Raw genomic sequence first — 17625 nt, 5'->3', positions numbered from 1 at the left:
CGCAGCCCATGTAAAAAAACATCTCTAGCTTAAACTGACAGATTTTGATAGGGATTTTTTTTGTTATTGCGGGTGTAGTGAAATGCTTGTGTTTCTATCTCCAACAGTGCAGTAATATCTAACAATTTCACAACAATACACACAAATCTAAAGTAAAGGAATTAAGAATATATATAAATATTTGGACGAGCAATGTCAGGGCGGCATAAACTAAGATACAGTAGAATAGGATAGAATACAGTATATCAAATCAAATCAAATCAAATGTATTTATATAGCCCTTCGTACATCAGCTGATATCTCAAAGTGCTGTACAGAAAACCAGCCTAAAACCCAAACAGCAAGCAATGCAGGTGTAGAAGCACGGTGGCTAGGAAAAACTCCCTAGAAAGGCCAAAACCTAGGAAGAAACCTAGAGAGGAACCAGGCTATGTGGGGTGGCCAGTCCTCTTCTGGCTGTGCCGGGTGGAGATTATAACAGAACATGGCCAAGATGTTCAAATGTTCATAAATGACCAGCATGGTCGTATAATAATAAGGCAGAACAGTTGAAACTGGAGCAGCAGATGGACTGGGGACAGCAAGGAGTCATCATGTCAGGTAGCCCTGGGGCATGGTCCTAGGGCTCAGGTCCTCCAAGAGAGAGAAAGAAAGAGAGAAGGAGAGAATTAGAGAACGCACACTTAGATTCACACAGGACACCGAATAGGACAAGAGAAGGACTCCAGATATAACAAACTGACCCTAGCCCCCCGACACATAAACTACTGCAGCATAAATACTGGAGGCTGAGACAGGAGGGGTCAGGAGACACTGTGGCCCCATCCGAGAACACCCCCGGACAGGGCCAAACAGGAAGGATATAACCCCACCCACTTTGCCAAAGCACAGCCCCCACACCACTAGAGGGATATCTTCAACCACCAACTTACCATCCTGAGACAAGGCTGAGTATAGCCCACAAAGATCTCCGCCATGGCACAACCCAAGGGGGGGCGCCAACCCAGACAGGATGACCACATCAGTGAATCAACCCACTCAGGTGACGCACCCCTTCCAGGGACGGCATGAGAGAGCCCCAGTAAGCCAGTGACTCAGCGCCTGTAATAGGGTTAGAGGCAGAGAATCCCAGTGGAAAGAGGGGAACCGGCCAGGCAGAGACAGCAAGGGCGGTTCGTTGCTCCAGAGCCTTTCCGTTCACCTTCCCACTCCTGGGCCAGACTACACTCAATCATATGACCCACTGAAGAGATGAGTCTTCAGTAAAGACTTAAAGGTTGAGACCGAGTTTGCGTCTCTGACATGGGTAGGCAGACCGTTCCATAAAAATGGAGCTCTATAGGAGAAAGCCCTGCCTCCAGCTGTTTGCTTAGAAATTCTAGGGACAATTAGGAGTCCTGCGTCTTGTGACCGTAGCTGAAGTCGGAAGTTTACATACACCTTAGCCAAATACATTTAAACTCACTTATTCACAATTCCTGACATTTATTCTAAGTTAAAATTGCCTGTCTTAGGTCAGTTAGGATCACCACTTTATTTTCAGAATGTGAAATGTCAGAATAATAGTAGAGACAATTATTTCTTTCATCACATTCCCAGTGGGTCAGAAGTTTACATACACTCAATTAGTATTTGGTAGCATTGCCTTTACATTTTTTAACTTGGGTCAAATGTTTCGGGTACCCTTCCACAAGCTTCCAACAATAGGTTGGGTGAATTTTGTCCCATTCCTCCTGACAGAGCTGGTGTAACTGAGTCAGGTTTGTAGGCCTCCTTGCTCAATCGCGGTTTTTCAGTTCTGCCCTACAAATTTTCTATGGGATTGAGGTCAGGGCTTTGTGATGGCCACTCCAATACCTTGACTTTGTTGTCCTTAAGCCATTTTGCAACAACTTTGGAAGTATGCTTGGGGTCATTGTCCATTTGGAAGACCCATTTGCGACCAAGCTTTAACTTCCTGACTGATGTCCTGAGATGTTGCTTCAAAATATCCATAATTTTCCTCCCTCATGATGCCATTTATTTTGTGAAGTGCACCAGTCCCTCCTGCAGCAAAGCACCCCCACAACATGATGCTGCCACCACCATGCTTCACAGTTGGGAAGGTGTTCCTTGGCTTGCAAGTCTCCCCCTTTTTCCTCCAAACATAATGATGGTCATTATTGCCAAACAGTTCTATTTTTGTTTCATCAGACCAGAGGACATTTCTCCAAAAAGTACGATCTTTGGCCCCATGTGCAGTTGCAAACAGTAGTCTGGCTTTTTTATGGCGGTTTTGGAGCAGTGGCTTCTTCCTTGCTGAGCGACCTTTCATCTTATGTCGATATAGGACTTGTTTTACTGTGGATATATACTTTTGTACCCGTTTCCTCCAGCATCTTCACAAGGTCCTTTGCTGTTGTTCTGGGATTGATTTGCACTTTTCGCAACAAAGTATGTTCATCTCTAGGAGACAGAACGCGTCTCCTTCCTAAGCGGTATGATGGCTGTGTGGTCCCATGGTGTTTATACTCGCGTACTATTGTTTGTACAGATGAACGTGGTACCTTCAGGCGTTTGGAAACAAATCTACAAATTTTTTCTGGGGTCTTGGCTGATTTCTTTTAATTTTCCCATGATGTCAAGCAAGGAGGCACTGAGCTTGAATGTAGGCCTTGAAATACATTGACAGGTACACCTCCAATTGACTGAAATTATGTAAATTAGCCTATCAGAAGCTTCTAAAGCCATGACATCATTTTATGGAATTGTCCAAGCTGTTTAAAGGCACAGTCAATTTATTGTATGTAAACTTCTGATCCACTGGGATTGTGATACCGTGAATTATAAATTAAATAATCTGTCTGTAAACAATTGTTGGAAAAATTACTGCAGGAAGTAGATGTCCAAGAAGTGAGGGTAACGGTAAGGATGTTCTCTGCCCTCCACTTTAAAATATATTTTGCTGAAGAGAGGGCCATCCCATTTTATTTCAGAGGTCCGATTTTCTCCATCCTTATTATCAATAACGTTCACTTCCTTGTTTTAACCAAAGATTGTGGATATATTGACAAGATACATGTATCTTTGCCAGTGGAGGCTGCTGAGTGGAGGATGGCTCATATATTTTTTTTTAACCTTTATTTAACCAGGCAAGTCAGTTAAGAACACATTCTTATTTTCAATGACGGCCTGGGAACAGTGGGTTAACTGCCTGTTCAGGGGCAGAACGAGGGGGTTTGAACTCGCAACCTTCCGGTTACTAGTCCAACGCTCTAACCACTAGGCTACCCTGCCGCCCCAGGGTAGCCTAGTGGCTGGAATGGTGGAATGGAAAGGCATCAATCATGTGTTTGATGTTGTTGACACCATTCCAATCATTCTGCTCCCGCCATTACCATGAGCCCGTCCTCCCCAATTAAGATGCCACCAACCTGGGGCGGCAGCGTAGCCTAGTGGTTAGAGCGTCGGACTAGTAACCGGAAGGTTGCGAGTTCAATCCCCCGAGCTGACAAGGTACAAATCTGTCGTTCTGCCCCTGAACAGGCAGTTAACCCACTGTTCCCAGGCCGTCATTGAAAATAAGAATGTGTTCTTAACTGACTTGCCTGGTTAAATAAAGGTAAAATAAAAATAAAAACCTCCTGTGCTCTTTGCCCTAACAATGGGAGTCGTTGTCCTCAAAGCTGCACTGCGGGTTGTCGAGCTCCCCTCGACCTTTTTTGAATATTCGATGAGAGTTGTTGATGTCAACCGCCTGTATTCAATGGAGAGAGACGCTATGCTACTAGCTTTAATCAAAAATATGCATAATCATCTCGAGACAACTCCGATATAAAGTACTTTTTCTCAAAGTTGCCGGGATGTCACATGTCCTACTTTTATCAGGACACTCGTAACAACTTTATAAGCCATTACGAAACTTCTAATCGATCAAATAAACATCACGTAGCGAATAATCCATTCATTTTTTTTGTTGACCAAATTCGACACTCCCATTGACCTAGATACAAACACTCAAAACTTGCTTTTTGGGCGAAACAACGAAAAATATTTAGAATAGGAAGATTAAATATTTAGAAATAGGAAGATTATCCAATCTATTAACATGTTAGTTTCCACTGGCGGCACCATCCAATCTGCATTACAGACTACTGGTTCACTCTATGAGGAAAAACTTATTTTCGCATAGCTCATAAATTCCTGTGCCTGCCTGAGAAATATGCCATTAGACAGTTTACCTTGTTTTGCAACGTCTGGTAAATAAAAATATAACAGATTGCATGAATGCATTGTGATGTTTATGTTTATATACCAAACAAAACGTAGAAATACAACAACAACAAAAAAACAGAAGTCAGCATCAAAGCTAATCAGAAATTATATAAGCAAAGCTATTTGCTTTTGTGAATGTTTTCATTCATTCAATTCCCAATACACTATGTAAAAATACAAATCGCAATATGTTTTTCTTCTGTACGATATTCTCGCGGACTCTCGCGGTAATGACCGGATTGACCTGCCTTATGTCTCGCGCACTCGCAGCTCCAGCTCAGTATATAAAGGAGGACAACGGCGGGAGAAGAACGGCTGGGAAGGCACAGACCGGATTTGTAAATAAGACCGTTCAAATCTGTGTTTTATTTACAAAAGTTATGCCGGCTAATTTTAAGTATCGTACCCAGTTGTTTTAGATCGTTTTTCCTTTTTTTGCTCTCATTCCTCGCTTCATTTTCGTGTGGTTTTACACTACGCGTAATGGCGAGCTCGGCTAACTCGAATCCAGTGGTAAGGATCATTCTCAGAGGGTAGTTAGTGAGACAGAACTAGTTACGACGGCAAATTAACTGCCCCAAAAAATAATTGAGTGCAAAAACATTAAAATAAGTTACCTAGGGAATATTGTTGGCAAACAATTGAGATTTTCTCATGAATAAAAATGATAGCCATAAGTACCAACAGCCATTTTAACCTCTTCGAAACCATAGCTAAATCATTTTCAGAATGCAGCTGGGGAATGACGTTAACTTATCTTGGGCAAATGTTCTCAGATGCAGTTTTTGACCTTTAGTCAAGTCTTAGTTTAAGTTAGATGATTAATTATCAAGTTAGAAATGTGATTTGAGCCTTGTTTATTGGCTTTGTAGGCTAATTTGCAAGCTATTCTGCACCTAAAAACAGTAACGTTAGCTAGTCAACATGCATCAACTACATTGGTGCATTTTCAATGTGGACTGGTGAGCTAGCTAAAAAATAATTCACGTAGTTAGTACGAGACCTAACGTTATTGCTAGCTAACTAGTAACTATCTACAGTAGCTTCGAGTTTGGGAATTGTTCCTGGAGCCTAATGAAAACTAGCAGTTTGCCTTGATGTACAGTTGGAAGCACCTTCATCCAATGCGTTTGTTTAATTCCTAAATGTCGGAATTAAAACTGATTCAGGTGCTATTTAATGCTTGATCATTTCAAACAACAAGGTCGTACAGTTCCTCTGTCCACCATTACACGAACAAGGCTTTTCGCTAGCCGCCCCAAAACACGTAGTCCTCTATTCTCCACTATTTATTTGTCCGTCTCTAAAATCACATTTGAACCAGCTCAAGTCACACTATCTTCTAGCAACAATCCCATTTACAGCCAACAATGGAATATTAGTGACTGCGGGCGTGAGGCAATGTGTGCCTGATCCCGGCTCCGTAAAATGGCTTCCACGTCTCCTCTCTTGACGGTTGTGACCCTCCTCCTTTCCGCAGCTCGGTTTTATACAGCCATATTGGCTCTCTAATATAGACTGCCCGGGATGGGAAGGCGCTACTCAACCCTACGTCACCGTCTCTACGTATAAACACCAGACCGAGCTTTAAATAGTGAGCAGACAGGCCAAGAGGCGGGGAGAGCGATGGTGACACCGGGGAAAGTGACCCTTTTTTGTTGTTGTCGGTGTTCATGCGACCATTTTCGTTTTTTACGGTGTATGATCGACGATTGAACGTTAAACTATATTGTGCATGGCCTGTTGAGTTCTCGCCAGCTGCTCGATTTATTTAGTTTGTTTACAGTTTGAGAAAATCCTAAAGGCCGATTGATTGAGAAACGATTGCTGCGTTAACTTGGTTACGGTTTGAAAGCTCCCTTATGCACTGCACATTTGTGGTCTAGTCTAGGGTTTCCAAACTGTTCAATCGTGTATTAATATGACTTGATGACGAATTGTCCCAACTTGTCCAAGAATTTGTACAATTTTGGGGAATGCAATGAAAGTCTGCACACTTTTACAAATCATAATTTTGGAACTGATTGTTTTACATAGTTTCGTTGTCAGAATGCAAGAATTGCAATTTTGTGGTTTCTAAATTCTGTTAATTTTAAGATTCTTGTGGTATGCAGTTTATGAATGCCTGGCACTGATGTTCAAAGGCAGTCATGCCCCAAAATGACATTTTTCAAAACAGGACATTTTGTATTATTTGTTGGCTGACATTCTTTACCAAGCTGCATTTGAGTACATTTCAGTTATCACTATGTGGAATAACTATACTATATATTAGAGCACTTCTAACAGTGTATGTTCTGTCAGCCTAAACTGTACAGGTCTGTGATTGAAGATGTTATCAACGAAGTCCGGGAGCTCTTCCTGGATGAGGGGGTGGACGAGCAGGTTCTCATGGAGCTCAAAACGGTACAGAACTCGTCACTTCCTTTTTAGACGCATTCCATTCTACAATATTCTTCCTCTTTTGTAGATCTGTAGTAGATCCAATTTATTATGCAATATGAGATCTCTAAGCCTCAATCCCAAATTAATGGACCGTCTAACTCCACCTTCCGTTTGTGGTTAGAGGACGACCAAGTCTAAAGATCCCTCTGGAAAACATTGAAATTATATTAGTCTATAAGCTGATGGTCAACTTCTTACCTACCCCTCCATTTAAAAAAAGTTGTCTTCCTCTCATCTTTCCTAGCTGTGGGAGAACAAGTTGATGCAGAGTAAGGCAGTGGAGGGCTTCCATACCGAGGAGCAGGCGGCCCTTCAGGCAGCAGCCCATCAGCAGGCCCAACAGGCCCAGCAGGCCACCCAGCAAGCCCAGGCACAGCAGGTCCTCCTGCCCCCACAGCAGCAAGGTGAGTCCTCGGCCATGACATATCACCTCTGCTGTCCTTGGTACGTTATGGGCTGGTTTCCCAAATACAGAATAAGCCTCGTCCTATAGTTAAAAAGTATGTTCAATGGAGATTCTCAATTGATTAGGATTTTTAGTCCAGGATTAGGTTGAATCTGTGTTCAGGAAATTAACCTGGCCTATAAACCATTGCCCCATTTTACAGCCATATGCTCAGCCTCTAACACCTCTAATCACCGTCTTTCTCACTTCCTGGTCCACCTCCAGTGTATGAACATATTTGGGGCATTGAAAAGCGCTATGTAAAACCCATGTCTATGGTTCCCTGACACCCCTTTAAAGCCAACCACCCACCTCAGACCAGCCCTGCCTGCCACCCCTAACCACCATGTCTGGTCTTTTCACACTCAGTGTATGATATAAATTCCTATGAGTCCAGACACAACAGGTCCTCGTCTAAGTTTCCCAATTCAAAGTCAATTTCAAAGAACTACTTGAAATGACTATCTGCAAAGTATATGAAAACCACAAATGCATTGAAAAGATAATCCTTTCTCATTCACAGTGACAAGCTGGCAATCCACCCGGCCTACTGTCACAAGCGGTAATATAATCCCTTGATGATGATTATAATACAGTATTTATTGTTTACATGCACACACACACACACACACTGTTTGTTCCAAAGCGGCATTGGCAAGATGTTGTTTCACATTTATTAGAAGTGTAATTATTGAGTGTGTAATCGATACTTTAATGAACACATGCATCTCCCCTGTCTCTCCACAGCACCCCAGCAGCAAGTCATTGTGCAGGATCCTAAGATTCTGCAGCACATGAGTGCAACGGGGATGGTGAGTGGAGTAGGGTGGTTGTCTGTAGATGGACTACACGTTTAGGACCGGTGACATAAGAGCTGGCTCTGAGCATGACACTGACCAGGCCAGCTGGAGGACAGATGGAACAGAGGGATGAGGGAAGGAGAGGAGGAGGGGAGGAGAAGCGAGGCCACTCAGGAAATCGTTTAGTGAGAGCTATGGATTTCAGACTGGATTACTGAGCAGATAAACCGAGAAGAGCCTCACACTCGTCTGTCCCCACCCCCCCCCGGGTATTTTCTGAGCTGAAGTTAGATCAGTTGTAGACTCTGGGATATTCTAGCTCTGTTTTTCAAAGACTGGATAGAAAAGTGTCCCTAGTTTTCTGGCCTGTTTTTCCCTCTCTAACCTTCCCCCATCAACTGGTGTTGTCTTCTGAACTCACTTGTCATAGATTTAGACGTTGTAGTCTTTGTGTGATGCACAGATTTCACCGGTCTGCACAGCATATGGGATTATAGCAAATTGATAGGTTACATTTTAAATGCTTCTCCAGGCATTTTGAAGATCTGTTCATCTGTGCAGAGTCTTATCTTGAACAAGCACATATTCTCGCGCACCCTCTTATTTATTTATTTTCCCCGTGAATGATTAGGAGTAGCTCTTTGTCCTTGCCTGGTTAGTAATGTGTGTGTTCTCTGTTTGTCCTGTAGAGTGCAGCAGCCACCGCAGCAACCCTGGCCTTACCCACAGGTGTCAGTCCCTACCATCAGCTTATCACCAGCCAAGGTAGGACATTTAACATCACACTAGCTCTAGTATTAATCATGTATTATAACAGTGCATAGTGATTCATTGATTATTTGACAACTAAAAGTATATACACAGCCGTATTGTTGCAGAAAGATTACCTCACCAAATACCAATCTGTTTTTTTTTGTTCTGCCCTGGATTTCTTATGTCCTTCCCGGGTGACGCACATCAGGCAATTTGTCCCAGAATTGTTATATTAAGACAGCGGACGGTGTGTACAACTTAGGAATAAGAAGCCTTTCTTTCTGACTTGTTAATATACTTGTTTCTCAATATTCAAACTGTTCTTGGTCTGGTCATGGTTTCGATAATATGGATCTTTGATTGAGTCTCAAGAGGTTGGGTCTGGGTCTCGAGGGCTTCGGTCTTCATCGCTCGTTCCTCTCCTCTGTTCTCCAGTCAGATCCTGAACATACTCCTCATAGGTCTAATATCCTCCTCTCTGACCCCAGGTCAGATCCTACAGTTTGTGCGTGCAGCCAACGGTGCTCAGTACATCATCCAGCCTCAGCAGCAGATGGTGCTACAACAGCAGGTCCTTCCTCAGATGCAGCCGGGTGGCGTGCAGGCTCCCGTAATACAGCAGGTACGCCCCATTACACAGGTAGGTCTGCCCGCCGCCCTCCAACATATACACTACATGGCTTGTTGAACATCTCATTCCAAAATCATGGGCATTAATATGGAGTTGGTCCTCACTTCGCTACTATAACAGCCTCCACTCTTCTGGGAAAGCTTTCCACTAGATGCTGGAACATTGCTGCGGGGACTTGTTTCCATTCAGCCACAAGCATTAGTGAGGTCGGGCACGGATGTTGGGCAATTAGGCCTGGCTCACAGTCGGTGTTACAATTCATCCCAAAGGTGTTCGATGGGTTTGAGGTCAGGGCTCTGTGCAGGCCAGTCAAGTTCTTCTGCATCGATCTCAAACCATTTCTGTATGGACCTCACTTTGTGCACGGGGGCATTGTCATGCTGAAACAGGAAAGGGCCTTCCCCAAACTTTTGCCACAAAGTTGGAAGCACAGAATTGTTTAATGTCATAGTATGTTGTGGCATTAAGATTTCCTTTCACTGGAATTTAGGGGCCTGAACAATGGAAAAACAGCCCCACTCCATTATTGCTCCAACAGCAAACTTTACAGTTGCCACTATGGTAGCATTCGGACAGGTAGTGTTCTCCTGGCATCCGCCAAACCCAGATTTTTCCGTCAGACTGGCAGATGGTAAAGTGTTATTCATCACTCCAGTGAGCATGTTTCCACTGCTCCACGAGTCTAATGCCGGTGAGCTTTGCACCACTTCAGCCGACACTTGACATTGCGCATGGTGATCTTAAGCTTGTGCGGCTACTCGGCCATGGAAACCCATTTCGTGAAGCTCCCGACGAACAGTTTTTGTGCTGACGTTGCTTCCAGAGGTCACTTGGAACACTGTAGTGAGTGTTGCAACGGAGGACAGACGATTTGTATATGCTTCAGCACTCGGCGGTCCTGCTCTATGAGCTTGCGTGGCCTCCTACTTCGCGGCTGAGCCGTTGTTGCTCCTAGACGGTTCCACTTCACAATAATAGCACTTAGTTGGCCAGGGCAGCTCTAGCAGGGCAGACATTTGACGAACTGACACGTAGGAAAGGTGGCATCCTATGACTGTTTCACATTGAAAGTCCGAGCTCTTCAGTATGGCCATTCTACTGCCAATGCCTGACTATGGAGGTTGCATGGCTGTGTGCTCGGTTTTATACGCCTGTCAGCAACAGGTGTGGCTGAAATAGACAAATGGAGGTGGTACCTCTGTTGGAGGTGGTCCTCCTCGTGCAGATTGTCCACAGTTCAGTCAATAATATTTTGTTGCCACTTGCTCACTAACCAGTGCCAGAATACCTGATCCTATGGCAAAGCTATGATCGATGACATGAGTAGTGGAGGATAAAATGTCCGTTACCCTATGGGCCTTCTGTGAGGTCCTCAGATTTACAGAAGTGGCTTAAGATGGCTATGTTTTGCAAGCTGAGTGGTTTTGGAAGGTGAAGTGTCCGTTACTAGTTCCTGGTGGTTCAGTGGGGTGTAATGTCATGTTGTTGCCCCCCAGGTTCTGGCTCCTCTCCAGGGAGGCCACCCACAGCAGACTGGAGTCATCATCCAGCCTCAACAGATCGTCCTCACTGGGAACAAGGTCCAGCAGAACGCACAGGTCAGATATCAAACACTCACTAGTTACTACTGGCGCTCTATGGAATTAAAAAAGGATGGTACATGTATTCCCCTGAAATGTTTTGATAAAATATGCATTGGTATACCTACATTCAATGTATTTTTACACTCTGCTTTTGAGAATCTATAGATATGCAAGAGGGAATTATTTACCCTATTATACAAATGGTGATTCCTCTGCTGAACACCCCATCCCACATTCAACCAGCTCTCACCACCCAATCCTTCTCAACCCATTTCTCTCTTCAGGTAATGCAGATGCCAGGCCAGCCTGGCCAGGTGCAGCAGATCCAGCAGCAGGTCCAACAAGTCCAACAGGCCCAACAGGCCCAGGGTGGCGCTGCGCCAGGGCCACCACAGCAGCAAGCCAAGCAGCAGCCTCCTATGATGCTGCAGGTTGACGGAGCGGGGGACACGTCCTCAGAGGATGAGGACGAGGAGGAGGAGGAGTATGATGAGGATGAGGATGAAGACAAGGATAAAGATGGAGGGGAGGACGGCCAGGTGGAGGAGGTGGGTAATACTCTCAATGAGACCGAGAGAGACACAATGGTTCTGAACTTTTACCCTTAGAATGTTTGTATGACCCACTGACTAGGTGAGCAAAACTATCTCTAACCAGTTCCAAAGCACTTTACTAGCACACTGTTGTACTCTAGATTTGACTGTAGAGATTGAATGATAGGATGGATATACAGTGCCTTTTGGAAAGTTCGTTTGTTTTGTTACAGCTTTATTTTTAAATTGGAGAGAAACAAAATTCCTTCTTCTACACACAATATCCTATAATGACAAAGCAAAAACAGGTTTTTAGAAATGTTTGCTAATAAAAAATATATAAATAATATATAAACACATTTACATAAGTATTCAGACCCTTTACTTTGTTGAAGCACCTCTGGCAGCGATTACCGCTTTGCCTTCTTTGGTGGGACGCTACAAGCTTGGTACACCTGTATTTGGGGATTTCTCCCATTCTTTACTGCAGATCCTCACAAGCCCTGGCAGGTTGGATGGGGAGTGTTGCTACACAGCTATTTTCAGATCTCTTCTGAGATGTTCGATCGGGTTCAAGTCCGGACTCTGACTTGTCCCGAAGCCACTCCTGCATTGTCTTAGCTGTGTGCTTAGGGTCATTGTACTGTTGGAAGGTGAACCTTCACCCCAGACTGAGGTCCTGAGCGCTCTGGAGCAGGTTTTCATCAAAAATCTCTGTACTTTGCGCCATTAATCTTTTCCTCGTTCCTGACTAGTCTCCCAGTCCCTGCCGCTGAAAATATCCCCACAGCATGATGCTGTGACACCACCATGATTCACCGTAGGATGGTGTCAGGTTTCCTCCAGATGTGATGCTTGGCATTCAGGCCAAAGTGTTAAATCTTGGTTTCATCAGACCAGAATCTTGATCTCATGGTCTGAGAGGCCTTTAGGTGCCTTTTGGCATACTCTAAGTGGGCTGTCATGTGCCTTTTTACTGAGGAGTGGCTTCTGTCTGGCCACTCTACCATAAAGCACTGATTTGGTAGAGTGCTGCAGAGATGGTTGTCCTTCTGGAAGGTTCTCCCATTGCCTCTGGCGCTCTGTCAGTGACCATCAGGTTCTTAGTCACCTCCCTGACCAAAGCCCTTCTCCCCCGATTGCTCAGTTTGGCTGAGCGGCCAGCTCTAGGAAGAGTCTTTGGTTCCAAATCTTCCTTTTTTAAGATTGATTGAGGCCACTGTGTTCTTGGGGACCTTCAATGCTAAAGAAATGGTTTGGTATCCTTCCCCAGATCTGTGCCTCGACACAAACCTGTCTTGGAGCTCTACAGACAATCCCTTCGACCTCATGACTTGGTTTTTGCTCTGTAATGCACTGTCAACTGTTGGGACCTTACATAGACGTGTGTGTGCCTTTCCAAATCATGTCCAATCAATTGAATTTACCACAGATGGACTTCAATCAAATTGCAGAAACAGCTGAAGGATGACCAATGAAATCAGGATGCACCTGAGCTGAATTTAGAGTCTCATAGCAAACTGTCTGAATACTTATTTAAATAAGGTCTGTTTTTATCAATTTGCAAACATTTTCTAAACCTGTTTTCACTTTGTCATTATGGGGTATTGTGTGTAGAAAAATCTATTTTATAATATAACGGCTGTAACGTAACAAAGTGTGGAAAAAGTCAAGGGGTCTGAATACTTTCTGAATCCACTGTATGTAGGTTATTAACCCCCCTCCCCCTTTCAGGAGCCTCTGAACAGTGAAGATGACGTGAGTGATGAGGAGGACCAAGAACTGTTTGACACAGAGAACGTGGTGGTGTGCCAGTACGACAAGGTAAGTCATCCCCAGATGACTACAATACGATGTATGTATCCTGTATATGAGAATCCACAGGGAGGAAACCCCAGACTTCCTGTGTATGTGTCTGGTATCCCCCTCTGCTCCTCTCCTAACGCCATCACTGACACTGTCCATTTGGTTTCCCTGTTCTCCTCTGATACACACACACGGCATTGTGTGAAAGAGCGAGGCATCATTCTGTTCCTACCGAACTCTCACTCTTTTCTCTCCTCAGATCCACAGAAGTAAGAACAAATGGAAGTTCCACCTGAAGGATGGGATCATGAACCTGAATGGCCGAGACTACGTCTTCTCCAAAGCCATCGGGGACGCTGAGTGGTAAAACGCACCACAAAAAAGGGTACATCCAAAATGGCACCCTATTGCCGATTTTTATAGTGCACTACTTTTGACCAGGGCCCATAATCCTCTGGTCAAAATGAGTGCACTACATAGGGGAATAGGCGGCTGTTTGGAATGTAGGCAAAGCAACAAAACACCACAAAAGAACTCTGGAACTTTCTGTTTGAGAAAGAGGGAGACCTCAATAACTGAAGACCCAGGGAATCACTGGAGACATTTCAGCCCGAAGACCTGTGGTGGGTTGGTGGGGGAAGGAAAATATATGACACCACCCAAAACTGTGAGATGCACATCTGAATGAATGGTATTTCAGTATCAATACCCAACAAGCTTGAGAAGACTGTCCCTGCATCGTAGAACCCTCAGAGGAGGAGGGATCCTTTGCGCTTCTTTGTTTGAATGAATTCAACTTCAGTTTGAACTGACGGTCTTACACACTTGTAGTTGTAGTGGACCAGATATAACCACCGACTTGACCCACTCTAAACACTTTATACCTATAGGTTTGAATCAAGGTCAAAGTTCAGTGAAAATGCCCAGCGATTGGACAGGGAAATCTGTCAATTCCAGTTGTGCCCAGTGATTGGCTAGGGAACTTGTCAGTCAATCCTAGTAGGGTTTTTTTTCTCTCAAAGTGACCCTGCACTACACAGTAAAGTTGACACCAGTGTATTGAGTTAAATTGGCTGTTTGCAAAGGCCGACATTATTAGCTTCTTGTTGTAAATCTCCATTCCATGTCACTGATATGATATTCCTGCCACGTGTTCTCATGGTCCACACTAGAAGTTTCCTTCCGGGTATCCAGTTGATACTAGTACTCACTGTGTGTTCAGCAGTGTAGCGCTCCCCTCCTGTGATCCTAGTAACTTTTTATATTTTTATTGTTATGATGAAGACCAACCCCACTAAAGGCAAAAGGTTGGTAACGACCTAGTGATGTAAATTGAGTGAAGGGATCCCAGGGGACCTCCTATTCCCTATAGAATTCACTTTTGTGAGCCCTGGTCAAAAGTAGTGCTCTACAAAGGGAATAGGATGCCATTGGGGATAAAAACAAATAAAAAGAATCCCCCGTCTGCTTCTTTTTCAAGCCCTCCTAAATCATTCTATCGTTGACTGACCCCGTGCAAAGACGGTTAATGAATCAACCAATGAATGGATAGATACAATTATTGTACAAATGTCTTCAAACACTTACAGTTTTCCTGTTTTGTGTATCTGGTCTTCTAATTCAGTGGTTAATCAGTGCAGCCAGCTGGGGATTTGCATTGTCAGTGTCGATGTATCGTGAAGTCAGTCAAGTTTGGCCACAGCATGCCCAATATTGTGTGTTTGTGAGGTCTGTCCGGGTTCACTGCTTGTTGAAGATGGATTCATCAGTTAATGTTGTTGGAAGAATGGACACCCCACATCCCCTTTCCGATTTTACAGTACAAATAGATAGCATTTTTGTGATTCATTTGTTTTGTGTCGATTTTTGTATTTATTCCTGAAAGCTCAGGCAGTGTTATATTTTTTTTTGGGGGGGGGGTAAAAAGTAATCAAGAAGCCGCACCAATCTGTGCTCTTATGATGATAAGGAAGTGTTCCTTTTTTCTTTTAGTTGGTTGGACTAGGCTCCATGTGCTGTGGGCCATGTCTTGGCTGCTGTGTACAGCACTGTCTGTCTTGTGCTTTCATTTTAATCATGATGATTTTAGAAAAGTCCTGTTCAAGCAGGTTTCAACTTCTGGGTGGCAAGGTGTGTGTTCTCTGCAGTTTATTTTAACAGTGCCCCATTGCAACAAAAAAATGTCTCTGAAATAAATAAAGTATGTTTTCAGCTTTTTCATAGTAGCTTTGATTCTGTTTGGGTTTTGTGTGTGTGTGTATATATGTATGCCTGTGCAGTCATTCTTAGACACAATGGCCCAACTCATGACTAAAGTAGTCATTCTGTTGAGGAATGTATGCTGGAACATTTCAGAGTAGCTTCTAGTTCTGGAACTGCGCTTGGACAAGCAGTAGCATATGATATGAGCCACTCTTCTGCTCAAGTGGTTTTGACCATTTTAATCAAATTATTTTAGCGTTGTTCCTAATTCCACATGTTCTAATTCCCTGATGTAATTTCGTTTGTGCCTTTTGGATTTTAGTTTGGCATTTAGGTATTCACATATAATGATGATCATTTGGAGAGGATTTCTCTAGATAATGTACTTTGACTTATTTTATTCTTCATGTACCATGCTTTTCAACTGCTGTTCAACAACAACAAAAACGGTTTGTTTGAGATGTATCGTTTGTATCATTCATATAACCTATTTTATTTAAAATCAGATCTTTGTAAATGACCATAACTTGGCGGATGTGCTTTGAATACAAGTAATTAGGGAAGGTAGTATTTTATTGAGCACACATGTTGAGTTTTTGCCTTTTCTAAACATTTTATTAAAGTAATATCAAAGCTGGTTTGTGTATGGCTTTTTTAATGTTTTTAATGAAATAGTATAATCGTTCATTGACATGAGCGGCAGAATTTAAAAATTTCTTGCCTCGGAAAATAAAGAATTTGGGTGATTGTAGCTTTGACACAAACTTTTTTTTTTGAAACTGAGCATTCGATCAGCTATAAACCTACAATCCTTTTCCACGGAGATGACAATCTTTAGTTTAATCCCCACTTCCCACATTTGTGTGGGATAATCCAAATACTGTATGGCAGTGGGCCATGTTGTGTGGGTGTTTCTCGTGCCCTAATTCCAGACGGGCTGGAATGTTTCATGTGGGTACTTTTGAGATAAAAGGTATGGTGGAAGTGGGACTAGAGCCCAGTTACTCATCCCAGTTTAAATAGATTGTGGTGGTTTTACCTACTTTAGTTGAATGCTCTGGTTGTAGGTTGCTCTGGATAAGGGTGTGCTAAATGACTCAAATGTGATGTCGATTCTGCCTCTGATTGTAAATGGAGAGATGAGTAATGGCCCATCCTAAATGCCACATGGAGTTGATGTTAACTCCGATGGAGTGGATGAGGGATAGTGGACCCTACATACTCCAAGTAGTCTAGGCCTAACCTACTCCTGAGTGAGCACTGGAGTAGAGAGCTGCTAGTTATACTGCGTATACTGTGTATCCTCTTGATTCCAAAATCCCAAGTCTGACGGGGAGAATGTCCTGGGAGTAAGCTCGCTAGAGAGTATGATATTTGACCCAGGTCTACAGGCTTGATGCTGGACATCTGCAGTCCATCCAATTATAGTGATGGACTCTGGCTGTTATTAAAAGTGTTGGAACGTGGGACCTTGTGACATGTCTCTTGTCTGCTGTGTCATTAACTAGCATGAAATAATGTCAGGCAAGGCGGTCTGGAGACACTTGAAAAATCAGAGAGGGAGGAAGGAGTGTTTTCTTTCTCCTCCACTTCATTCTCAAATGTTCTCGCTGCGTAAGAGAGCAGAGCGTGGTGGAACGCTCTAGTAGTTCTGAGAGGGTGACCCTTGACCTTTCAAGAGCAGCACACTGACTACACCTGCGGAGACGTGAGGAGGGACAAGTCAACAAGCTGAGTCGCAGCATTAATATAAAAACGGCACGATCTCGGACCCAGACTAGTCCTAATATTTTTTCGATATTAGAATCTGTGCCTTCTCTCACGCTTTCTGTTTCTTCCCATCTCTCTCTCACTTTTGATGAGTTCAGTCTCTTCCCACTATTTGTGTTGAGAAACTCAATATGGCAGCATGGTTGCATGTCGTTCATCCAAAGCGCCCTGCCCTCCTGGTTATTTGGGGAGCGGCTGGGAGATGAGAGGTTTATTTGAAATACCAGGAGAGGAATGGGCCAGGCCATGTTAGGAACCAGGGCTAGAGAGAGAATGGAATGAAATTGGTTCAATTTAACAAGTCAGTTTGTTTGACCCTGTCTGTAGACCATGACTGTTTGATTCATATTTTATTCTAGTTTGTGCCATGGGAGCACAATATTGTTATCGTTATGTACTCTGG

The 17625-nt window shown here is 43.6% G+C and overlaps 1 protein-coding gene across 7 annotated transcripts; it reads left to right on the top strand.

Moving 5' to 3' along the window:
• The first annotated feature begins 4526 nt into the window (after positions 1-4526).
• gtf2a1 (general transcription factor IIA, 1) lies at positions 4527-16089 on the top strand. 7 transcript variants are annotated; one of them, XM_020496749.2, is made up of 12 exons: positions 4527-4767; positions 6559-6660; positions 6944-7103; positions 7668-7706; positions 7892-7956; positions 8634-8709; positions 8906-8944; positions 9186-9319; positions 10825-10926; positions 11196-11459; positions 13179-13268; positions 13510-16089. In XM_020496749.2, the coding sequence occupies exons 1-12, from the start codon at positions 4738-4740 to the stop codon at positions 13615-13617; spliced, it is 1209 nt and encodes a 402-aa protein (XP_020352338.1). In that variant the 5' UTR covers positions 4527-4737; the 3' UTR covers positions 13618-16089. The 7 variants fall into 7 exon arrangements, with proteins under 7 accessions (XP_020352338.1, XP_020352337.1, XP_020352340.1 ...); XM_020496748.2 differs by having other exon boundaries at positions 4528-4767; positions 9186-9337; XM_031837382.1 differs by lacking the exon at positions 4527-4767 and adding an exon at positions 5861-6100.
• The last annotated feature ends 1536 nt before the right edge of the window (positions 16090-17625 follow it).

This window comes from Oncorhynchus kisutch, linkage group LG12, assembly GCF_002021735.2.
Source record: "Oncorhynchus kisutch isolate 150728-3 linkage group LG12, Okis_V2, whole genome shotgun sequence".
NCBI lineage: Eukaryota > Metazoa > Chordata > Actinopteri > Salmoniformes > Salmonidae > Oncorhynchus > Oncorhynchus kisutch.
This window is presented reverse-complemented; position numbering and strand designations above follow the sequence as displayed.